At 40.4% G+C, this 24,547-nt stretch overlaps 4 protein-coding genes across 14 annotated transcripts in view; 3 read left to right on the forward strand and 1 right to left on the reverse strand.

The window, feature by feature from the left end:
- Window positions 1-1,633, forward strand: part of LOC118432065 (AP-1 complex subunit mu-1) — a 6,633-nt gene extending 5,000 nt beyond the window's left edge. Inside the window, exons 9-11 of the mRNA XM_035843574.1 lie at window positions 65-190; window positions 512-587; window positions 775-1,633. Of these exons, the coding sequence (XP_035699467.1) occupies window positions 65-190; window positions 512-587; window positions 775-797 (225 nt within the window). The 3' untranslated portion in view covers window positions 798-1,633. The remainder of the gene's footprint in view (window positions 1-64; window positions 191-511; window positions 588-774) is intronic.
- A 384-nt stretch (window positions 1,634-2,017) lies between these two features.
- On the forward strand, window positions 2,018-15,514 carry LOC118431261 (DNA repair and recombination protein RAD54-like). Its single transcript, XM_035842373.1, has 22 exons — window positions 2,018-2,226; window positions 4,321-4,404; window positions 5,181-5,306; window positions 5,596-5,656; window positions 5,991-6,126; window positions 6,555-6,574; window positions 6,834-6,961; window positions 7,263-7,310; window positions 7,499-7,514; window positions 7,641-7,693; window positions 7,905-7,998; window positions 8,732-8,856; window positions 9,829-9,979; window positions 10,437-10,543; window positions 10,862-10,934; window positions 11,447-11,608; window positions 11,943-12,053; window positions 12,310-12,433; window positions 12,787-12,865; window positions 13,372-13,551; window positions 14,002-14,165; window positions 14,566-15,514. The coding sequence occupies exons 1-22, from the start codon at window positions 2,224-2,226 to the stop codon at window positions 14,765-14,767; spliced, it is 2,247 nt and encodes a 748-aa protein (XP_035698266.1). The 5' UTR covers window positions 2,018-2,223; the 3' UTR covers window positions 14,768-15,514.
- On the reverse strand, window positions 15,216-20,439 carry LOC118431262 (metallo-beta-lactamase domain-containing protein 1-like). 3 transcript variants are annotated; one of them, XM_035842375.1, is made up of 5 exons: window positions 20,321-20,439; window positions 18,408-18,555; window positions 17,579-17,764; window positions 17,271-17,385; window positions 15,216-16,200 (listed from the first exon to the last, which is right to left on the reverse strand). In XM_035842375.1, exons 2-5 carry the CDS (start codon window positions 18,549-18,551, stop codon window positions 16,028-16,030), a joined length of 618 nt encoding a protein of 205 aa, XP_035698268.1. In that variant the 5' UTR covers window positions 18,552-18,555; window positions 20,321-20,439; the 3' UTR covers window positions 15,216-16,027. The 3 variants fall into 3 exon arrangements, with proteins under 3 accessions (XP_035698268.1, XP_035698267.1, XP_035698269.1); XM_035842374.1 differs by lacking the exon at window positions 20,321-20,439 and adding an exon at window positions 20,028-20,056; XM_035842376.1 differs by lacking the exon at window positions 20,321-20,439 and adding an exon at window positions 19,947-19,969.
- A 114-nt stretch (window positions 20,440-20,553) lies between these two features.
- LOC118431258 (histone-lysine N-methyltransferase, H3 lysine-79 specific-like) overlaps window positions 20,554-24,547 on the forward strand; it is a 33,344-nt gene continuing 29,350 nt past the window's right edge. For 3 of the 9 annotated variants that reach the window (XM_035842367.1, XM_035842369.1, XM_035842366.1), the window contains exons 1-2: window positions 20,554-20,901; window positions 21,058-21,101. In XM_035842367.1, coding sequence (XP_035698260.1) covers window positions 20,830-20,901; window positions 21,058-21,101 — 116 coding nt within the window. In that variant the 5' untranslated portion in view covers window positions 20,554-20,829. The remainder of the gene's footprint in view (window positions 20,902-21,057; window positions 21,102-24,547) is intronic. The other 6 variants (XM_035842365.1, XM_035842370.1, XM_035842371.1 and 3 more) reach the window with 3 other exon arrangements.

Genomic DNA, 24,547 nt, shown 5'->3' on the forward strand with positions numbered 1-24,547 from the left:
GCCTGTATTTTTCATGTCCAGAAATTAGTTTACCAAACTTGTGTACTGTTACCGCTCTTCCCAGGGAGGCAAGGAGTACCTGATGCGGGCACATTTTAACCTGCCGAGTGTTGAGAGAGAGGAGACAGAGGGACGGCCGCCCATCGCTGTCAAGTTTGAGATTCCCTACTTCACCACCTCTGGGATCCAGGTGGGTGCTCTTGCCTTTGATGTCGGGAATCATGGGCAATGTTTTGTATAGTATTACTGGATGCTTCAACTTCTGCTTCAGCTTATAAGCTTAAATATTTTCAATGTGACCCAAGATTCTACCATAGAAAATGAGCAAGTTTCTTCCAAAGACAGAGATTGATTCCAGTATTTTGCAAATTTTGAAGTCATTTAGAATTATCAGTAAAATTGGCCAAACAGCTTTTAACCTTTATGATCCATTTTATCTGATAGGTACCATGGTTAATGTATGTGGTCATGTATGGAAGGTGATGATGAATTTCTCTCAATATATTTTCAGGTTCGCTACTTGAAAATCATAGAGAAGAGTGGCTACCAGGCACTACCATGGGTCAGGTACATCACACAAAATGGAGGTGAGTCTCCCCTATACTTGTTTCAATTTGGTTGGGTTGCTTTGGCAGTCAAATACATTAAAAATACTCTTTAAAGGGTGGAAGTTAACGTGGGTTTAATGAAACTCTCATTTCATTATTCAGTCTTATTACTGTGACTAACATGTTGAGGTCCCCATGTAACATTATCCACTCATTCTGTCCACAGATTATCAACTAAGAACCAGCTAGAGGGCAGAGAACTCGAGCCAACTACCCCATCGTAATAGCCAAGACATGCAGATATTAGTAATAGATATGATGATGTTATATCAGTATAGCTTACCATTATTTCATTATATAAGATAATTACACTTGATTTTGACAGATTAAGAATAATTGGTTTTAGACATAGCCAAATGCTTGAAATTGAAATGATGGTAGAGCTATCGATATTGGGGTACCGTACCTTAGTTTTATAGCTACGACAGTTTTGGTATTGTAACTATGATATCTGTGAGATGTAATTGTATAAAAATTGGGTATCGTAATGATTGAATGTGAGATGGTTTCATTCATGTATCTTCAAATGAACAAGTTATTTGCAGCAAAACTATGAACAGATGGAGTTTAAGTGAACGATTTTGATTTTCCTGCAATCAGAAGCTCCTGGTGTCAGTATTTGCTATATTCTACTGTTATACCCAACATGATGAGTTACTTTTCCAATAAATGAGTATATGAAATCTTTTTTATGCCTGTATCATTTCCTGTCAAATAACAAAATTGATATGATTATTGCGTCTTTAACAAAGTCTATTATCAATGAACTCTGTTATCAATGTACTGCTGGCTTATTGCAACCATAAAACTAAACATTTTCAGACATGTCCAAAGATATTTGTGACACACTTGTAACCAAAACATTGTTGACTTGCATACCACAGCTTCTGGAAAAGGCACATGCACTTATTGATGAAAATACTCTGGCAAACTGATGTAATTATGAATAAAAACATCTCCATTTTTAGTCAGGAATACTATAAGTCTGATTTTGCAATGAGAACAATAAATCATATCCTCAGTAACTTTGTCAGTCTCTTCTGCTTTGCACAACGGTCATTTATTTGAGCAGATATTCGTCCTATTTCATCTTTAGACAAATATAATGGATACATGTTGTAAGTTCTCAACCCCAAGTGGGTAACATACTTTCCCAAACAATGTCCTTGCTTTGGTTCTTGCAAGCGTTGCAATTAGTTCTTGGCATTCTTTTATTTTTTCCTATGATTAAAGTTAGAAATATTTCCTTTCTCAGCATTCCTTTTCTCTTGAAGACTTGAAAACAAAATGAATAGATCTTAAATAGTTAATTGTCAATATAACAATTGATATGACATCATATCTAAAAGTAAAGCAAAATGTTTGGATATGGTACATGAATACCATGGTTTGGATTCCTCAAGAAGTTGGCAGGGCCGCTATGCATTCTGGGTAGTATATGTAACAAAATGGCGCGTGTTTCGAAGAGAAGAATAGTTCACTCGTAAATTCATTCGAGATTCTTCGACAGTTTGTGGTTTATACGAACCGCAGATGGCTTGCATACAGAGAATATAGTCTTCCACGTCTCCGGAAAACATTTTGGTCCTTCTGTTGGACGTCTGAAGCTGAAATTATGGTGAGTTTAGCGCAAATCGTGGGAGGGGGGCACATTTGTATGATATATTTTTGCCAGGCCAGGGAGGAGGGCGGAGCTGTGGGAGCTTTCGTGACGTCTTTCTTCGTTCTCTGCAATAAAACATTGTATTCTAACAGTTAATTTGGGTGCAAAACTACGAAAGCTTCACCCTCCTTTTTCAGCACTGGAAACCAGTGCTGAATATGGCTTCAGCACTGGAAACCGAGTGCTGAATGTTCGTCAGCACTGGAAAACCAGTGCTGACGCGCTCTCAGCACTGGAGACGCCGGCTTCAGCACTGGAAACCGAGTGCTGAATGTTCGTCAGCACTGGAAACCGAGTGCTGACGCTCTCAGCACTGGAAACGCCGGCTTCAGCACTGGAAACCGAGTGCTGACGAACATTCAGCATTGGAAACCGAGTGCTGAGAGAAGACCCTGAGAGAGCGGGAGACTAGACTCTGACATACTAGTATACAGTAGTGCACTTCATAGTTGATTGCGATATGTATGTCAATGATAGAAATACTCTATTTAGTTATATAGAAAGTAGATTCCCTCATTTTAGACACATGAGTAGCACTGACAAGTTTATATTTCTCATGCGTTTTGACAAACCGACCATAGCGAAACCCATACAGTCCTACATTTTCACTATTACCAAGAAGCGAGAAGAAGCCGAACTTTTGTGTTAGACTAGATTTGTGATACTTTTATATGTATATATCTTGACTTGTTGTGACCCGTACTTAGCTCGGTTGGGCAAAACTGTACAATAAAGGTCTTCATTCATTCAGTATTATAAATTTGGAGTTACGACACGTCCTTTGCTCGACTCAAGGACGTTATATAACGTCCTTGCTCGACTAAAACGTAAGATTGCTGGATTATAAACGTCACCTATCGTTACATTCTGCTCTATAACACCTCTATAACTCTATAACAGTTTTCATTTGTCGATTACCTTCGGGGATAATGGAAAATACTCGCGATCGTCGTGACGCTTTCTTTACGTGGGCGGTAATAATAATAAAGTTGTTTGCAATCCCGTTTTAATGATATCCATTCCTTATACATTTCAATTACACAAAACAACACAAATTCAGGCTTTTTTGCATCTGTATCTATCTTACGTTATATAGCCGGTATTACCGCCGTTCGGCGTAACACACCAGCTAAAACTGCATAAACTTGAAAAATCATCTTTATTAGTATCGTATATAGTACCGCTTTCAGTACTTTGTATCTATACTCTATACATACACCAAGTTACACATTAAATTGAATAGCACAACCAAAAGTTTAACTTTATTTTTAATCAGTATACGTCAAGTACCGCTCTCAGCACTAGGACACTCCAGTGCTACGTCAAGTACCGCTCTCAGCACTAGGACACTCCAGTGCTCGAAAGACTTCAGCACTGGTTTGAAGAACGTTCCAGTGCTGAAAAGATGTCAGCACTCGTTTTCCTGTGCTGAAGATTTCTCAGCACTGGTGTTCCAGTGCTGAAGTGCCCCTGAGCACTGGAAAATCGAGTGCGGAAGGCGAAGCTTTTGTATATCAGCACTCGGTTCCAGTGCTGACGGCGGTTTCAGCACTGGGTAACCAGTGCTGAGTGACCTTTGACCTGACCCGTCGCCGCCCGGGCCGCGAGTTCAGCACTGGAGCCGAGTGCTGACGAACATTCAGCACTGGAAAACGTCTTTTCAGCACTGGAAAACGAGTGCTGACGTCTTTTCAGCACTGGAAAACGAGTGCTGAGGGAGCTTCAGCACTGGAGAAAGGCCGATCAGCACTGGAAAACGAGTGCTGAACATTCTTCAGCACTGGGCGCCGAGTGCTGAGGCCGATTCGACCATTGTTTTCAGCACTCGGTTCCAGTGCGGAAGGTGAAGCTTTCGTAGACTTGCAATTTGGGTCTCAAAAATGCTCCAACAGTCCAATAATTTTGCTTGTATAATGATTCACAATTAATTTAATTATATGAGGGTGCACCTGTGTACTGTAGTGTCTCTGTATAGCTGTGTGTTAGTTACTTACTAAGTTACTTGGCTTGGGTGGAAAACACTGAATATCCAAACTGCTGTGTCTTCAGAGACGTAGCCAGGCTCCAAGCCAGCTGGCTGCAGCCAAACGTAAGCCTGGGGAGGATGCTGATGAAGACTGGAGACCAAACAAGGTTGGTATCAGGCCGAGGGTAACTTGCACATTATAAAAAATTGTAAATAATAAGAGCTTGTGTAACTGTTATATTTTTGTCTTATAAGTTATATGAATTATGAGCCAAAAAAGAATCCGTTGGTGCAGCAACTGCATTGAATCGATGAAAGGACTTCACAGTCACTTAAAATAAAAGTTCATGATTCTAGATGAGTTGACAATGAATGACTGTGAAGTTGCTAACGTAGACTGACTTACCCAGGAGGTTTTATCAAGATTTGTGTCATCCTATAATACATAGAATGTCTGTGTGGCGTAACGGCTAGAGCGTTGGAATCAGAATCAGTAGGTCCCGAGTTCGATACTCACCATGCCCCTGCCCCCATGACAGTGGAGTGACGCCCACCGAGCCTCACGGCTAATCTGTCTGAAGGTGCCAAAAAACACCTACGGATTTGGTGCTGCCAGTGTGTCAACATCTGCACACTTGCCACTAAGACCCGTGAATTTTTTTTTTTTTTTATTTTATTTTTTTTTAATAATAAATAGAAGCAGCTAGGTTTGCCAGAGCATGCTCGGTCAGCAGCTATCCTCTTTATTACATCCTTCCTGGTCATGTTGCCTGCTTGGAGATTCCTCTCGATGGTAGACTGAGTGTCTGTAGGTCATCTACCATGATCTCTAGATATAGATAATAGATGTTTATAGTATAATAAAATTAACAGTTAGCAAGTTACAATGTATCAATAATTATATGACATGTCTATATCATCCTGGCATCTTCTTACTCAACAGGTTGCTAAGAGGAACAAAGCCAAGTCTGATATCGATGATTCTCCATCCAGTCAGTTTATGTCGCCGTACCGACGACCACTGACCCCTATCACCAACCAGTCTCGTTTCCCAGACTCTTCATCGCATGTGAGTTCTCTTATGTGCATTATTTCAGCTCAGTCTGCCTGGCCTTGGTGCCATCCTATTTAGTTTACAGGAGCTCCTATACTTTCTCCCTCATACTATAAGTCATAGAATATTTCGTGAGGGACTGAGTATGGGAGCCCCTGTCAACTAAATGGGATGGCACCCAGGCTAAGAAAAGCTTGCAATCAATTATGGAAAATCGAATTTGTTCATTCATGTGATTGGAAACTTGAGTTTGACACACTCTGCCTTGTTCTTCAGTCTCTGATCATTGAATTTCTCCCAACAGGAGGCCTTTATCAGATCAATCCTGTCCAAACCCTTCAAGATTCCTATCCCTAATTACAAAGGTTAGTGTGAAGGTTTTTACTAAGTCTTGTTAATTCAAAGTTTTGAAGTCAAGCATGTTTCAAGAGGTTACTACTGCAGCACTGCAAGGTTTTATGTGATATAACATTATAATTTTGTATTCTGAATCTGTCTTTCTCGCAAACTCTCTGCAAGTGACAAGGTCCAAGGGAAAAGCTGTACATAACAGATTTTCTGAGAAAATGTTGGTCTTAAGTCAGAAAAACTTGTACACTTTACTACAAACTTGTTTGAAGGAAGATCTTTTGGATGATGTATCATCACAGTATAATGTTGTCGTATTGCAATAGTGAAGACTTGTCTTTATGCGCTCAGGTCCCACATTAAAAGGATCACTAGGCATCCGCAGACAGGGAACTCGGCGGGCGCTTCATGACCCTGAAGAGGAGGGAGCTCTTGTTCTGTACCACCCTCCACAGCTGTCAGCTCAGGAGGCTCTGAAAGTAGACCTGTGAGTTGTCATGGCTTCTCATCTATTCACTGAATCAGTTGCATGGTAAGAAAAAAGCCATGGTTATCCACTATGTGGTGAATGATGCAGCAGTACTTTAGTCAGAGGTTGTTTTCAAAAGCTATGAGTATGACAATAAAAAATCAGATAAGAAAATGTGAGCTAAATTTTTTCAAAAAGACAATTGAACAATCTACAAATGTGTTACAAAAAAAGTTAATACCTAATGCTAAGTCTTCAACATCTTGATGATAGCTTTTTGACAAGGCTGATGTTTTGTGAAACTTTGACTCTATAAACATGTATTTTGTATACTTGTACTGATACCGTTCTCTGCATTCTTGTATGGTTATAGTTATGTATGTATGTATCTATGATGTTACTATACTTTCAATACTAATTATTCTTTCATTTTTTTATTTGTTTAGAGAAAAGCATCCTGTTCATGGTAAGTGATGTCCTTCCATTTTTGCTAATTTGAACATAGCTTGGCTTGTCTTTTCATAGCAAACTGGATTAATTCTTCTGATCCCATACCTGGTCTCATGACTCCAGGAAGACTAATGATGCAGTCTGAATTGTAATCACTAATGGAGATCTTTTGAATAAACAATAAACATGCAAACTGTTGTCTAAAATGTGCCACAGGTGTATCTTATTAGATTGAATTATCAGTAGATAAGAATAACCATCCCATCTGCCCCCAGTTGTTGTAGACCCTGTCCTGTGCTGTGTGCTGCGGCCTCACCAGAGGGAGGGGGTGAAGTTCATGTGGGACTGTGTGACGGGAGAGAGGATCCCCGGCAGCCAGGGGTGCATCATGGCTGATGAAATGGTAAAAGAAAATGTTTATTTGTACGTGAAATACCAATACGTCTACTTGGAGCAAAGATGGCATGTGGTTTCCTCGCATATTTGCACATTCTCGCATTGTAAGATCAACAATGGATACTCCTGTAATGTAATCTGTGGTTTGAAAGGAGGTTTTTTTTATGGAATCACAAAGTTTAAATCACCTCTCCTTTAGGTCCTGGCTTTCCTACAACTTGAAATGATAGAAATAGAATGTTTCTTGGCATTAACCTTTTTAAATGTGTAGGGATAGGCTATCTGACATTCTGTTCTTTTTTCTTCAGGGTTTAGGCAAGACTCTTCAATGTATCACTCTCCTCTGGACATTACTAGTGAGCATTCTGATTTATATTTGCAAATCTCTAACTTGCATACATGTATAATAAAGTCTGAATAATTACTTAAAGACTTAAACACAGATTGCAAATTTCCATAAGGTTTTCTTTTGTTATCACTCAGTTAGATTAATCCCCTTGATTTCCTTGTGTGTTTCTAACATTTCCCTTTTATTTTCTTACAGAAACAAAGCCCTGATGGTAAGTACTGTTTACACTTAGCTGTTGATCTGCTTTATTTCAAATTATTTGACTTTCTGCGTCAGTTGAATATCATGCTGTGACATTTATGGTGATGCTGATATTCAAAATTTGTGTCTAAAACAGCCAAGCCAACAATAGACAAAGCCATAGTTGTGACACCATCCAGTTTAGTCAAGGTAGGTTACCATGATTTATTTTCTATTATGGATTTACATTAAGATATGTGTGAGTTTTTAAGCTTTGGTGAAATTTTCTGTGGACTGTAGTGTTTCTCTGGATAAAATGTGTGTCAAACTATAACATATGTCTGTATGCCACTTATTTGTTGTATTGTTTTGTCGATTTCTTTAATTAAGTTTTAAATTTCTTATCCCATCCATACTTCAGAATTGGTACAATGAGATCAACAAGTGGCTGGGCACCAGGGTCAATGCCCTCGCTATTGACTCTGGCTCCAAGGACCAGATAGACAGGAATCTTGGTATGTGAAGATTTATTATAACATGAGTGTGGACTATATCAAGGTCTTGTTTTTGGTTTCAAAGTTTAACACATTAACAACAGCCACATCATTTCACACTGTTGTAAAACTAGAATCAAATAAGATACAAATGGATTAGTTCCGCTGCAGTTCCGTATAAGTAGTTATGCTGTAGTACCAAAACAAGGCGCTAGGGGGCCAAAAATGTCAAGGTCAAGGCTTCAAGGTCTACCCATTTACCAAATATCAATCCAACCCATTCAGGTAGAGTTATGCTGTTCATCCACATACACACAATGCACACATACAAACACTACCAAAAACATAACCGTCTTGTAGAAGGTAACTAGAGTAAGAAGTCTCTGATGCAATTACTTCCTTCAAAAATTGATTGACTGATAACTGCTAGACTGGCATTGTGTAGTGTGCTGCCAACTAGAAAGATAACTGCAGCTGCAACCTGTTCATTGTAGTGATTGGGTAAGGACAGTGCACCTAGCTACTGTTTCCATTTTTACTACAGTACTACTACTATTACTGTCAGTCAGTATATGCAGACTATGACTCTACGCAACGGTAGTAAACGACAATAGATACTACAATATACAAATATCTGTCAGTAGTAGTTCAGTTGTACATTATCATTTGTAATCATTGCCATTTGATTTCCCTATTTACCAGTTGCAAAAATACCAAAAATAGATAAATTTAATGTATTTCTTTCCCTTTATAGACAGTTTCATGTCCCAGCAGGGCAGGCGTGTTTCCTCCCCTATCCTCATCATCTCGTACGAGACATTCCGGCTCCACGCTGCTGTTCTACACAGGGGCCCGATCGGACTGGTTATATGTGACGAGGTACAGATAAGTTTTATGGTTTCCTCCAAACATAATACTGTAAATGCATTTAGGTGAGGATGGTGGGGATTTAATCTCGCCGCAGCGGAAAAGTGGAGTGTTGGCGGTGGTTTTGAATTCGCGGTAGAGCAATCCCGTAAACTTAGTTACAGTACTGTACTGTAGTCGCACATTGTATTATAAATATTCAAAGTGGTTTTAAGTTTGCAGTTCAGCGGCCACCGCGAAAACCAGGAATATGAAACCACCGCGGAAGTTTCTGCATTTACAGTATATCAGCAGTGTTTTTTCATTAGTATTACATGAACTAGTAGGGAAATTGACTGACTTTGCCGACAAATTCTATACCTTATCTCTTTCAATGATAACATTGTATTTAGTACAACAGCAGATTGAATGGAGAAGACAGAAATGTTAAATATTGGTGGTTGTTAAGCTTACTATTCTTTTTCCACATTGAGGTGTAATCAGCATCTTTAGAACAAGCTGCAGTACTCCCTTCTATGACAGGAGGCACTATTAACAGGTTGTTGATGTAGTGGTCAATAGACAGCAGTTTTGGAAAAGTTGTAAGAGGGGAGTATTCAGTATATGCTTATCAGGGCTCGAAATACCACCTGCATATGCATGTTAGTGCAGGTAAAATTGGAGCTGTGGAGGTATTTATGGCGTCTACCTGCACCTAACCTGCACACCCAACTACATAAATGTCCTATGATGAAGGTGTATTGTGGATTGTTCTTAGCCTTATTGGCTGTTACCTGTAATGTATAAACGAGAAAAAAAAGTGGTTCCTGAACAATTTTAGTATGATCTATACTTCCTAAGTTCAAAGTGATGCAGGTAAGATTTGTCTGGTGCAGGTAATTTTCAATGTTACCTGCACCAGTGCAGGTATGCAGAAAAAAGTATTTCGAGCCCTGCTTATGAATGTTAGCTTTCTAAAGTAACCTCTGTTTTTTCCTGTTGCAGGGCCACCGGCTAAAGAACTGTGAGAACCTGACGTACCAGGCGCTGAGTGGGCTGAAGTGCAGGAGACGGGTGTTGCTATCGGGCACACCCATCCAGAACGATCTCCTGGAATACTTCAGTCTGGTGCACTTTGTCAACACTGGTATCCTGGGTAGGTGTAGCGGGGTTCGAAATGATTTTGTTTATTATTGTTATTATTATCACCATCTGATAAATGAAGTTTGTGCTTACCTAATAAATAACTCTTCAGATAGAAGGAAAGATCTCGCACAAGTCATTAAGCGTTTTGCCTACTTTCTGTTGTTATTTCTATCTGTCATTATTTTGTACAATGTTTTATCTTCATGTAAATAAATGAAGTGAAATCGAATCAAAATAATTGAAGTTTCATCTGATTGGTAACTAAATCATTTAAATGGATGATAATTTTTTTTCTTGCGCAGCCAAAAGGAATTACACACCATGTAGGCTAACATTTCAGACGGCTTTCCACTATCTCTCTCAGGTCAATAATGCATTCAACAACATTGGCGGCTGCCTTTTTCTTTGCTTCTTGATTACAATTTTACCTTGATATTCTTGAAACTCTGATGCACTTGACTTTTCAGGCACAGCACAAGAGTTTAAGAAGCGATTTGAGACGCCAATCTTACGCGGTCGAGATGCAAGCGCCTCGGATAAGGACCAGAAGAGGGGAGAAGAAAAACTCAAGGAGGTAATCTTATTCTACCAATGCAGCTAGTCAAGTGATAGTAGTATCCAGAAGTAGTATCCAGTATGATACTACTGCTGGGGTCCCTGACATAGGGTTGGGCAGCAGTCAACTAGTCTTCACACTGCACATCTATGCAGATCTGTCTAGCGGGCTCACCCTCATTGGAAACCCCCCCCTGAAGTCGCTACTTACACGTTCCATCCAGGATATCCTTGGTCTGTGCTGCCAACATCTTTTACACAAACCTCTATTTTTGATCTCTGGTCTTCACTTAAATAATCACATGAATATGAAGAATGTTGTTGTTTTTGTTAACAGCTGTTGGACATTGTTGACCGCTGCATCATCAGGAGAACGGCCTCCATCCTGTCCAAGTACCTGCCAGTTAAGAGTACGTACAACTAGACATTCTATGGATAACAAAGTTGATCTGTACACAAGCTGTAAGTTCTTACATAGTTGATATTTTAGTGACAGTGTGTCACCTTCTTCAGGGCAATACTGCATGGCACTGTAGCTGTTCTACATGGCACTGTAGCTGTTCTACATGGCACTGTAGCTGTTCTACATGGCACTGTAGCTAGGTGGGGCTGCTGCAATATGCAGAATGTGATCCCAACCATGAATGAGATTACATTCCTGATCAATAGACATTCTGTGTTAACTGTGTCTATCAACATAGTACCTACAGTACTGCTTTGTTGGAAACAAATAATGAATAATGATGTCATTAGCAAATTGGATTCAGTAGTTATTTTACTTCTTAAACTAGACTGGAAACTTTTTGAGGTCAGTCAAGTCATGAAGGAATGTTGTACAAGTTAGTATTTTGCATTTTAGCATTTGTGTTGAGATGCCCATGTTGTTACATGTATGTCACATGGACTTTCTTCTCCTCTGTAGTTGAGCAGGTGGTTTGTTGTCGACTGACACCCCTACAGACTGCTCTTTACAAGCACATGGTACAGTCTAAACTGGTGCAGGCTCAACTGGACAAGTCCAAGTCAGGGAAGGTGACGGGGTCCGCCTTCACTGCCATCACCCAGCTGAAGAAACTCTGCAATCGTGAGTGCAACCAGTCCTTCAGACTACAAGTTATTGCCTTTACAAGTGAAGTTATCGTCACCATTCTTGCTGTATTTCTAGGTTTACATGGTATCAGAATGACCCAAATAGTTGTGGATGTTAACTTAGTTATGTGCGAATGTGTGGGCTTGGCCCAAGAACACACTCAATGATCTTATATTAATGTTGATTTGACTGCCCTAGCATAGTCCTCTCACACTGCAGTTTACAAGCAAGTTAACTCTGCAAAGCAAAATATTGAGCACACTGAGAAAACTAATCTATATCTACTGAGTGCTAGGATAGTAATGCTAAATCCATTTTCTTTTTATAGATCCTTCATTGATTTATGAGAAATGTCTGGAGGGTGATGAAGGGTTAGATGGAGCTCTGGATCTGTTCCCAGAGAAGTATAGTCCCAAACACATCCAGCCAGAGCTGTCAGGTAATGGTTTCTTTATTGTACCTACCTGTTAGTTAACTGGAAAAAAACAGACTGGAATGTGTAATGTGCAGCTCTACTACTGTTGTTAGAGTTGGACTAAATCAAGCTAAGAAGTGAGTAACTATATGTTTACTAAGATGATAGGATAAAAGGTTGGCAAATTCCCATTATAATGTTAGCACTAACTTTATGAATAATGCACCCTTGCCTTAGTAACACTACTAGTATGCTAAAATGTCATCACCCTGACCCCCAGGTAAGATGCTGGTGTTGGATTACATCCTGGCCATGACGAAGAGTAAAACCTCAGACAAGGTCGTCCTGGTCTCCAACTACACACAGACGCTGGACCTGTTTGAGAAGTTGTGCCGATCCAGAGGGTAAGTGATGACGTCTTTGAAAATACAGATATCAAAAGCTGTGTTGTTGGTCCAAGCTGATCAGTGAACTCTACATGCTGTCCCAAGTCCACTCCCACATGTAAGTTGTGTTTTGGAAAGTGTAGCCTGGAAACCCATACAGTCCTGGACTCCAGGTCTTCGGCTTCAGTAAGTCCTCCAAAGAAACTTTCACTGGATGCCCCTAAGGAAAGCCTGAAAGTTTACCTGGCTAAAGTCTGGCTTCCATGTTATGGAAGCTGGGGGCATGTAGGGCATTGATAACACAAGTTGTATTTCTTTATGAACTTACTGAAGTGAGGCTTACATACATTATTGCCTCTGTCCATTTGCAGCTACCTGTATGTGCGTCTGGATGGATCTATGACCATCAAGAAAAGGGCAAAGGTTGTGGAGAGGTTTAACAACCCCAGTGTGAGTACTTTTACTGAACAGAACATTGTGAAAGTGATCTTGAACCAGTTTACCAGAACATAAAAATTTCAATAGATAGCTAAGCTTGTGACTTTTCTACTTGCAGGGACAGAGAAGACAGGTTTATTGTACCAAGGAAATTCCTCAAGCTCTTTTTGACGAGTACAAAGCATAGTGGACCCTGGCTTAGCAACCTGTCTTACAGACTGCAACCCTTTCCAGTTGCTCATAACTAGAACTGTCATAGTTGAAGATATTAAAGAATTATTTTTAGCCTGGTTTAAAACTCCTAGTAAGAGATACACGTAAAAGTTTGTGAAATAAGTTGATTGAGAACCATGTTTTAAGCAGTTTTCATTTGCTGACAATTCTTTAAAGCCAATATCCTTATTATTCTCATTCTATAACAACCAAGCATTAAGCATTGGATTCAGGAGAGCACCTATTTTGTAGGAACTGATTTATATCAAATATTTCATTTATTGTTGTTTTTTCTTCATTTGCAGAGCCCTGAGTTCATCTTCATGTTGAGCAGTAAGGCAGGAGGCTGTGGGCTGAATCTGATTGGTGCTAACCGACTGGTGATGTTCGACCCTGACTGGAACCCAGCTAATGATGAGCAGGCCATGGCACGGGTGTGGCGTGACGGCCAGAAGAAACAGTGTTATATCTACAGATTACTAGCAGTGAGTACAAACTGATGAACTGATAAGGAAAGTAACATGCTGTAGATTAAAGTTTGTGGCATGGTGAGATCTACAGTCTGTAATATCTTTGAGTTTGTCATTGAAACAATGGTAGCAGCACAATGGAAGACAGATTATATGTTTACAATCTACCTTTTGATGAGCTTTTATAATGAGAGGTCCTCAGTTGGAGTTTGCAAAGAATGCACACTTAATTGTAACAATTGATACAGTCAAACCTGCAGAAGTGAGCGCCTCTGCTTAAGGTATAATCATCACCTAGTTACCACTTTTTGGTGGTCCCATACTAGTTAATTTTTTATACTGGCACAAGCATTAAGAATCCTGTCTATATGGTCCCCCGTCCACATCGACAAGATTTTATTGGTTCCCTCAGTCAGTCTTACTCTTAGTGGGCAGCGTTAACCGGCACTGGTACTTTGTTTCCAGACTGGTACGATAGAGGAGAAGATATTCCAGCGGCAGGCGCACAAGAAGGCGCTGAGCAGCTGTGTGGTGGATCAGGAGGAAGACGTGGATCGCCACTTCTCATTGGACGAGCTGCGGGACCTCTTCCCGTTAAACGAGGACACCATCAGCGACACGCACGACAAGTGAGGATCTCTTGCCTTACCTTGTTCTCCAGCAAATTTGATTAAAACGTTTTCTTCTTTAGCAGGAAAGCTCATCTGTGTTGGTACGATCTATGTTGGAGTTTATAATATTCATTCAACACTAACAAATTGCTTACCTCAAATTTTGTCAGACATCCGTTTTCCTCTTTGTTTGTATCTGTAAACCACCCTAAGTCTTAACACACCAGTTTTTGTTTGTTGTACAGATTGTGCAAGACAAGACTTTTATAATATTTATCCCCTTAGCCTAGGAAGGAGCCCTACTCTTATGAATAAGTGTGATGGATTTTTTTCATGCTCAAGATGTGACAAGGGGCGTCAAGGAGGACATCTTGATCTTATCGTCTGTAATTGACACCTCGTCCATGCCTCCCTCTAGGTTCAAATGTCGTCGCTGTGTGAACAGAATCCAGGTGCGGCCGCCGCCCGACGACTCGGACTGCAACAGCGACCTCTCGCAGTGGCATCACGCGGCAGATAAACGGGGGCTTCAGGACCTCATGCTCAAGGCATGCTGGGATGCAGCTGTGACCTTCACCTTCCATCACAGGTCACACGAAGAACAGAGGGGTGTGGTGTGAGGACACAGTCTGTGATTGGTTGCTTGTGTCACATGACCAGTGCAGAAAAGAACCAATGATTGGTTGGATGGAGTTCAGCAATGGACATTTCAGTATCACATGTTGAGTACAGAGAACTGTGATTGACTGTCGCTTGGTGGAGCAAGACTGAGTATCTATAGACCCTGGGATGGGCCAGTTGAGGATTGAATCAAAAAGTGCAAAGATGAAACACACAGTCTTATGATTGGCTGTTTTGATAAGAATGACATGGCAGAGAACACACTCCCAGATTGGTGACACAAGAAAGAAACTGCAGACATTTACCAAGGATGACAGCTAGAATGGTTAATGCTTTGCTGTTGCTGTTTGTAGACAGAACCTGAAACCTTCAACAAAACACTGTAGGTATCAAAAAGACTAGTTGTTGGCATCTTTTGGTACATTGAACGGTAAAAAAAGAAGTCATGAAAAAAGCCAGTATCATTGATTCCCAGAAAATAATCTACAGTTTCAACCCAGATACATACATTAGGTCTCTTAGATAGGCATATTATTTATTGCAGACTGTTTTTCATGTAAAAGAGCAATATACCTCATGTACGTAGTTCTAGTTACCATTACATATGTGAAGAAAAATCTGTACTGGACTTTTATCCCTGCTGCAGAACAAAGTATGATGGAAATTTCAGCGTGGAGAAGTGAAATTTGATCAGTAATGTGAGGATAGGTTTTCCAGTTTTTAACATGGAAGTGACTTTTCCATTACTGATAGCTGGCTTTGTGCTTATTAGAACAGGACAGGAAAGATGAAAATGTGGAATAAACCTCTTCAATTTTAATCTATAATCTGCTCCAGACAGTGACATATTTTCCTCACAGCACAGATGCATGTTGGGATATAGATTTTAAGCTTTCTGTAATGACACTGCCCCATAATATTCTGCAAGCAGATCCTATGGTAGCATAAAATAGTATCAAAAGCTGCCAGAGGAGTGAAGCTGGCATAGGAGTGTGTATGCTCCGGTAGCCAAACACACCCCTAGGCCGGCTTCACTCCTCTACCAGCTTTTGATACTATCTTATGTTACCATAGGATATGCTTGGAGATCAGACCCATCAGACAAAGTGTCTGTTAAGGCAGCAGTTTTGAGACAGTGACATAACTTCCTCAAACACAGATGCATGTTGGGATATGGATTTAAAACTTTCTGTAATTGCACTGTTTGATAAGACAAAGTGTCTGTTAGTGTTAAGGCAGTAGTTTTGAGACAGTCACTGTCAGCTTGGCTCCGTCTCCTTCTGAACCTTAAACATTGCACCGTGCCCAGGGACGATGAAGTCAGCCATGGCCAGCACACGCTTCCGCCCCTCGGCCTGCTGGGAAGGATTCTCGCTCACATCCTGCCACAGGGAGGGGTCAGTCTGGTCAGCCTCCTTTTCAAACAGGTCACCTAGATACAGTAAGATATCGATAAAGCAACGTTAACCTCCCTGCAGCCTAACCCAAATGGCTACTTCAGTGTGCTTAAGGTTTAAAAAATTCAAATGTAGAAAGAGCAAACACATACTCACACATACATACGAATATCTGTCCTTGGTGCTGAACACTTGAAATACACAAATACATACACACACATATACATAATAATATCTGTCCTTGGTACTGAACACTCTAGATACACACAAAAACATACACACGCATGCATACTGACATCTGTCCTTGGTGCTGAACACTACTTAAATGCACACATCATCATCATCCAGGCGTGCTGGTTGCACAGATGGACATGACAAACATACTAACATCTGTCCTTGGTGCTGATTGCTGTCTAAACACAACCAGTCACACACACTTACTAGTGATGCCTAATATCCACCATCTTTAGCAAGCAAAGTCTCTCCCTAGGTCTTTACCACAAATGCACCATGTAGTAAAAAATGGAAAAGATGAAGATATTTTAAGTCCTTCAAATGCATTTTGCATCCTAGAAAATCACCTCTGGGTTCCTGTTTTGCAGATAGTATAGATCAGAAGAAAATGATTTCCAGAAACAACTAATTTGACTGATGTGGCCTAATGGTGCTTAGTTATGACGTGCTGTCTCTCCAGGCTTGTGAAGAAACATTCCCGCTGGCATGGTGGACTTTATACGATATTCTCACGTGCCTGGTGAGGCAAACTGGGTGAAGTGCGCTTCACACGGAATTCCACATCTCTCAAGTTCGAGGCACGTGATGACAAGAATCTCTTCATGGTACACTCGGGGCCATTCAACAAAATTGGCTATATATTTTAAGGATGCACTAATAGACCCTCCATTCTAATAGGCTTGAAAGGCATACCCTCACACTATCTTGCACATTTTTATTGCAATGCTGAATGAGCTGCTCGCGGTTTAACGAAAGTGATAATTAAATAATTTGTAGATTAAAGAAAGGTGATCATTCTGGTAAAGTTCTTTAGAAGGACTAGCAATAGATTGAATGTTGTTTTGGGATATTTTATTTTCAAAGTGCTCACCTGCTACAACTACTGTCCCCTGTGTTTCTGTTCTCACCACCAGGCTGACATCTGCACCTGTGTGGCCAGGTGTGGGGATCACTGACACCTGCTCATCAATGGTGTACGCTGCCCCCTGGTTGAGAAATGTTGTATTGCATCACTACTGTTCTACTATTTTTTCTCCAAGGAGCTTTTATCGTCAACATCATATCTTGCACAAAAAATGGCTCTACATCCTACCACAACTAGACACAGATTGTGCAGCCTAGATTGTATGATACACTCAGCCAAACCAACAGTTAAATCTATGAGAAGAAATCCCTGACCTGTTTAAAGGGATGGTCTGTGTAGACATCCCCCTTGCATATATCGAAGGAAACGATGTGTGTGGCGTCAGGGAAGAGGTTGAGGTTGCCCACGTGGTCCACATGGCCATGGGTGCACACCACATACTGTACATCCTGGGGGTTCAACCCATGGAACGCTAACTGCTGGAGCAGGGTGTCCTTGTCCTGCAAAATCATTCATTCCGTAGGGCCTAAATGTCATAGAATTTTGTTTGTCCTTGCAAGTGGCATGGCACTAAATGACATGTGGTCCACCTCTATGGTATCACAGTATACTATGGGTTATAGAGAAAGAGGGTGACACTGAGCTTTTACAGACATCCTTGTCTTTGTCTTGTGTCTAGTGTGAACTTTGTTACAAGAAACAAGACTATACAATGTTCCAGACAAAAGATACAAAAAGCAAAAGTTCTGCCTATGTGCCAAGGACAGCGGTAACAAGATCCTTATCTACTTTGACATTTGTACTCCCAAGAACTACACACATACCACATACTGTAAATGCATTTAAGTTCGCGGGGATTTAATTTTGCACTAGGACTTTTTGTGGTGGTTTTAAGTTCGCGGCAGCGCCATGCACTGTAGTCTCTAACTACTGTACCATGGAAAAATGTTTGCAGTGTTTTTTAATTCACGGTGACCATCACAAAAACCGCGAACATTAAACCACTGCGAAAGTTTCTGCATTTACAGTATCATTAGAATCCATCCAGAGTTTGTATTTAAAGGTATTGCAAATACCTAAAACCTACCTACCTACCTAGTCCCTTGACCCCAATTTATGGAGGTAATAATAACCCACAAATACCTGAGGACCACCTGTGTCTACCAGGATGACATGCCTCCCCTGTACGAGTGTGATGGTCCCATCAGCACGGAACTGTCCGCCATCATCCAGATAAGAGTACCCTTCCTTCAACACTGTCACCTTATATGGAGACCCATCCTCCATAGCCCTGTAGCAGAACAACAGACAACAAAATTTTGAGTTAAATGTTACAGAAGTGGCATAAGTGTGTGTTGAGGTTGTCTACTTCTACATTGCCTATATTCAGTTTGAAGGATATATAAGAAGTAATCAACAATGTATGACTTGTTTCTGAATATATATCTTTTCAGCTTGTTGTAAATCTTTCATGTTTATCTTTTTATTTTCTGAAAGCCTGACTTTGAGATTTTTTGGGTCTTGCAAGTCCGTGGGACCAATTATAAAGTAAAGTTACAAATGTAATGACTGATATCAAGGAGGTCCTTGGTGATATACAGTATATATGCTTAGCTTGTGTAACATGAATACCATGCAGGAAGATGCAGTGATAAAGGCAGCTTCAGCTTGTTTTAGTTACTTTGGAGTCTGCTTTTACAAAACGTTCATGGACTACAGTTCTTGACATTCTTATAAAGAAGTGGCTTTTGATACCTTGTACATCAGTGGATTGATACATGTACAGATGGTAGCCTTCACCTAATGAGCTCAACCTTTACTTGTCTGTGGTTCTTCCTTGAAAGGTCAATGGAAGGACTTCTGCATGACCTTTCCTGACTAATCAGGCTCAACAAACGACTCCAAGTGCCGTGCTCAGGTGACTGGGTCATGATCAGCCATGCAGAAGTCTCAGCCCATATTGTGCTCAGCTGCCTCGATGCATCACAGGGAGTATTAATTATAAATAATGACTTCCGCACATCATTTAAGGGCCTGCATGACTTTTTTCTGAAATATGTTTTCACATGTTTTAATCTTTTGTTATTCTTAAAAGGACTGCTGCAAGCCAACATTTTGTGGGAGGTTGAATGAATTACTTTGCTGAGCTTATTGTAATGATAAAATGTGCTGTAAGTTCTGAGAATCTTGTGTAATTCGTAGTGTAGAACCCCCATGCAGACCCCCATCATTCAACATCATCATGCCAAGGAAATTAACCTCCTTGATCATACATACAGTCTGTAGTATGTAAAACAAAGTCATCCGGAAGTCCTTTTTCATGCACATCTGCAGGAAGTCTACTATATTTGGTTCTATCGTATATGACATCTTGGCTTCCACATCAATGGCTGCTATACCCTTTGAAACTTTGCAGCATCCTCTTTGAATGACATCTAATGACTCCTACACCCTTTGAAAGTTTGCAGCACCAGTCTATGTTTTACTGATTTCAAATAAAACATTGTTAAGTTTTCTTTCTTTCTTCGTTTGGCTGGCATTTACAGTGAGCCACTGGCTAGCTAGGTCACCCAACTTAAGCTGTGGGTATTATATAGGGCTGGCCTTGGGAGAGAAATACAAAATACATTGAGTTACATATCAAGTGCATTGATATATAAAATTCACAAGGTACAACATCACCATCATTCACTGATCTTCATTGTGCTCTGCATCTACTGTCTTTGAACAGTCAAGGTATATACGGTATACATTTGTACATACTTTTGTGTCGTCATATTAGTACTACTTCTATTAGTTTTTACACAGAGAAAGAGCACTCTGCACAAAAACGACCTCGCATAGCAGCCTCTTGGCTGGTGTCTTAGTCCACACAGGTGGAGTTTGGTAGGGAGCCTTATTATGGTAATGACAGAATGTTTTCTAATTGTGTTCTGGTGCCATTTATTATTAATAGACCATGGCAGCAATCAGAAAGGGCCTGCACATAGCCTAAAACCATCCCACAAATGCCTGCTTGGAGGCCTGGTATGGAGGCTTGAGTACATTGTGCTCACCTGGCTCCTCCCCTGTCTGCTCCACCTGTCTGTGTGATGGGCTGGTCCGACTCACCTGAGCTGACCCAGATGACCCCTGGCTGACCAATCAAAACGCGTCTTGATCACGTGAGCAGAAGGGTGGGCGTCGAGATCTCGCGAGATTCATTTCCGGATGAGTCCACTTTGTAAATCAGAGGGTTGTCAGAATAATTATTTCAAAACATTTTTGAGAATTGGAGCAATATTGTCAATCAACGTACCTTTTATTGTATCAATTACACTAATTATACATGAAATTCAATATTTGTACCTGATTTTTATTCTATTTAGATGCGGAGTTAGCTTATTTAAAAAAAGTATTTGTTATTGATTGTATTGAATTCTCCCGCCCAGACCCTAATAGCGAGATCTTGTCAGCCGTGCGGTGGCTGAACAGCTACCGGCCGAAAACATAGAACAAAATGAGTCAGAATTAGCAGGATTTCCCCACTTTACCCTCTGGTGACAACCAGGAAAGGGTGGAAAAGATGGCCATGGAGCTTCGGCTGAAGAGCCCTGCCGGGGCCGAGCCTGCGATCTACCACTGGCCGCTGCAGTCGGTAAGTATCCTGCCCGAACCAACGCGTTGGGATCAGCCTGACCTCAACGCGACCGACTATCGGATTTCACGCCACAATTTTTGCCAAATTTTACGATTTTATACACCCAAGTACCCCACTGATCTTAGAAATGCCGTGTTTTTCTTCCCGATCCAGGACAACAACCGGGACGAAGCGCTGGAGATCATCGAGACGATCAGGTAGGGTGATTGATGTATTCCCGGCGCTATCCACTAGCCAACCATTTGTCTCGCTGGGGGAAGGGAACCCATTTATGTGGACACCTCGTGCCGGGAGTAATAAAACATTTCCACTTATAATACCGACATCTACGTGTTTCCCGTGCCGTTACCTCGCAGTAGCGGCTTTCTGTGCCATTTCAACGGTAAAGATCGGGTAGTTGTTGGGACGGTTTAGCGTCCCGGCCCGGCACGGCGTGGTCCGTTTTTCGAGGGTTTTAAATTTTGTTTTGTTTTGGTTTATTTTTGGCACGGTTCGATGTGTAGCGTCCCAGTTACAGGGACAAGTCTAGACCTGGCCTTGTACTACCGTACTTGTTCTCAAAATGTACGCATGGAAATCATGCGTAGAATTTTTTATGTGAAGTCCGTATCAAAATTTCTGTTACATACAGCAACAGTTACATGTTACAGTACGATTTCTTGTTATAGCGTGCTCTTGATACTTGGTGTGAATTATTAAGAAGTGTTCCACAAATTATACCCCCATTTACTGTGTCTGATGTGAAGTCTGATATGTGTCCATTAACATTTCAACACTCTGGAAAAATTATTTGAAGTATGATTTGGAAAATATATCCAATCCATAATTACAATTTTGACCCTGGAATTCTCGGAATGCCATCAACTTATGTTGTTAGATTCTCCCTTGATTTGAAATAAAAATGCAACATATCATAAAATCATGAAACCCTGTATATGGACATTCACAGCTAAGTTGACCTCAAGGCGATTACAGAATTTGTGGACAATTTCAATCGTGCCATCATGCAGGTTACCATATCATTATTACATTATTTGAAAATGAAATTGCAAAATCTTCAATAGATATGTTTTCGTAACCACCCCGAGAAGAATGATAACGTTACTTTTAAGCAACCACCTGTGTCTCTGTCATCATTGATCATTCATTTGGCACACTGTTGTTTCAAGCACACATTGTGTTCAGAGAGAGAAAACAATCAGTCAATCAAAATCATTGACAATGCATTGCCATACGTTTCTTCTTCCATGTTTTCCAAACAAACTTGGTGTTGAATTCCGGACCCATTTTTTGTTGATGTAAACACACCTGCTCTTCAAAGGTCTGAAAAGTCTGGCTCTATTTTTATTGGCTCAAAATAACTTAACCTTGTTGATGTAGTAGTCTATTTCAGGATAATTTGTTTAATTTCTTGCGAAACATAGTTTATGAACGTGCGAAATTCAAAAATAAATTGATGGACAGCCACTCCATTGGAGTATGGTGAGTAGCATGGAAGCGGTTGGAATAAAAAGAATGAAATGATACCATCAGTGGTGAGACAATGCTATTGATTTTAACATGGACATGAAATTGTTACTGATTATTTGGTTGTTCTGTTGTGTTATAATTAAGCTGTGATTGTGAATCTATGTCTGTAGGTATGATCTTTCTCTGCCAATTTTCTGGTGAACCTACTACGAGATAAAGCTTTGACAAAGTATCCATATCCATAGTATATATAATGTTATACATGTTTGTGTGAAATTGTCAGTACATACAAACACATGTTGTAGCAGTTTGCTTAGGTTGGACCAAAAACGTTATTAAAGCCTTTTTGGCCTTGGTTCCACGGTCATCACTTGCCTTGGGATGGATGGATGACTTAGCAGTGACATCAGGGCCACTGGAAGATTGTCATTAGTTGATTTTGATTCAGAATTACTACAGTTCAGTGTTGTGTGTTTTGGCAGGCTTTCCCCTGTATCATAGTCTGGAATGGAAGAAAATCCTTGACATTTAAATGCCTTCTTTGGGAATGGTATTTGCAACTTGTGTAGGGGACATTCCAATGTACAAGTGTTTTGTGTCCCACAAGATGACAAGCCTGGAGTTGTACTCCCAGCACAGCGAAGAGAATTCCATTCATTCAGACTGGGAATGTGATGTTAATATTTGATGAGATTTAGAGCTTCATCGAAAGACTTTACTCTAGGAATTTGTAAAAATTCAAGGAGGAGAAAACAGAACCATTGTTTAGGTTTTCCTCCCGCTGATGGCTTCCTTAAAGTCAAATAGCTTGTAAAAACATAACAAATCTGAGAAGACAGTTGTTTCAGCGCTCACATGCACGTAGGCAATGTCAATTACTAGTAGTTAACTCTCCAGCTCCAGGCCCCCCAACAAGCAGTCTTTCTTAGAAGAAAATGTTGTTAACTTAGAGTTAGACATACTCTTTTTGATGTATCACAGGCTTTAATCCAGTAAGTGGTTGAACTGCCGTACCTCCGGATCAGGCTTGACACATCCACCCACACAAGACTGTCCATCTCTTCAGAACATTCAGTAATATGCATGTAATATGTCTGCGTGTGTCTCAGTTATTGCTACGTAATAACCGACATGCAGTCGCTACTCCTTCATTTCCAACTGGCTGTAGTATCCTCCTGACTCATCTCGCCCCATCTCCAAGGTTGTATGTCTGTAGGAGGAATGGTTAATGACATTGAAGCTTCACTGATATACTTCGGGGGTGTTTCTTTATTGTTAGGAGTCACGTTCACACTTAAACATTCAACCTTTAGTGCCCTTGTGTGGAATAAATGTGGGGTGCATGCGTTCCACAAATTGTGAAGGTCATGTTTTTCCTAAACCATTGTAAGTCTTGGTTATGTCACATTTACTGTTAAATATCATACTGATATTCTGTGTGTGGTTGTTGTGTGAATGCTACCTTTCCAAATGTTACAGGCTGTGTCAGAATTTGCGGTTAAAAGGTAGTGAAAAGGTTATACTTTTCACTTCAATGAAAGGTTATACTTTTCACGTCAATGAAAGTGTACTGTAATGTTTGGCTTCAGATCATCTAGCCTAGCATCTTGTCGTGGTACATTAAAGGGTTACATAATTGGCTCCTCTGTTACTAGGAGACAATCTACGTCAAATATCATATTTTTAGCCAAATATTAGATTTCAAAAGTTTACATAATCACATGTTTATATAACAGCAATTAATGTCAATTCTAAAAGGTCAGGGAATGTTTAGATTTCTACAAGATCCTTGGCTGGTTTTGGGGAGATCATTGATGTAAGGCTTGACTGTACTCTTTTCAAATGTCACTGTTCTTTTGAGCTGTTGACGCTGTGGTTGATTCAGAGGTTCTGAGATTGGTCTGTCCTTTAAAGGTCGCTCCTCATCACCTTCTCCTGCAGTTTGTAGACACAGAAAAGAATGTTACCCAAGTAAAATCTGTGAATGTTGAACATTTCTATGTTAATGTCACTCTTCACGTTTGTGCTGTCCTGTACCTGTTGAATGTCACTTTGTTTCAAAACACCGAAACATTCTGGACAAGACTTTTGGTATTGTAGATACTGAAATTATTCCAAAAACAATAAAACATCTGTTTTTACACCTTCCTGGCCTGCAGTAAATTGTTATGAA

Source organism: Branchiostoma floridae, chromosome 15 (assembly GCF_000003815.2).
Source record: "Branchiostoma floridae strain S238N-H82 chromosome 15, Bfl_VNyyK, whole genome shotgun sequence".
NCBI lineage: Eukaryota > Metazoa > Chordata > Leptocardii > Amphioxiformes > Branchiostomatidae > Branchiostoma > Branchiostoma floridae.

Coding starts and splice junctions, on each gene's coding strand:
- LOC118431261 (XM_035842373.1), top strand. Junction 12,866..13,371: donor AGAGGTTTAACAACCCCAGT/GTGAGTACTTTT, acceptor CTTCATTTGCAG/AGCCCTGAGTTCATCTTCAT. Junction 13,552..14,001: donor ATATCTACAGATTACTAGCA/GTGAGTACAAAC, acceptor CTTTGTTTCCAG/ACTGGTACGATAGAGGAGAA.
- LOC118431262 (XM_035842374.1), bottom strand. Junction 17,386..17,578: donor CAGACCATCCCTTTAAACAG/GTCAGGGATTTC, acceptor TTTCTCAACCAG/GGGGCAGCGTACACCATTGA. Junction 16,201..17,270: donor GGGGACAGTAGTTGTAGCAG/GTGAGCACTTTG, acceptor TACTGTATCTAG/GTGACCTGTTTGAAAAGGAG.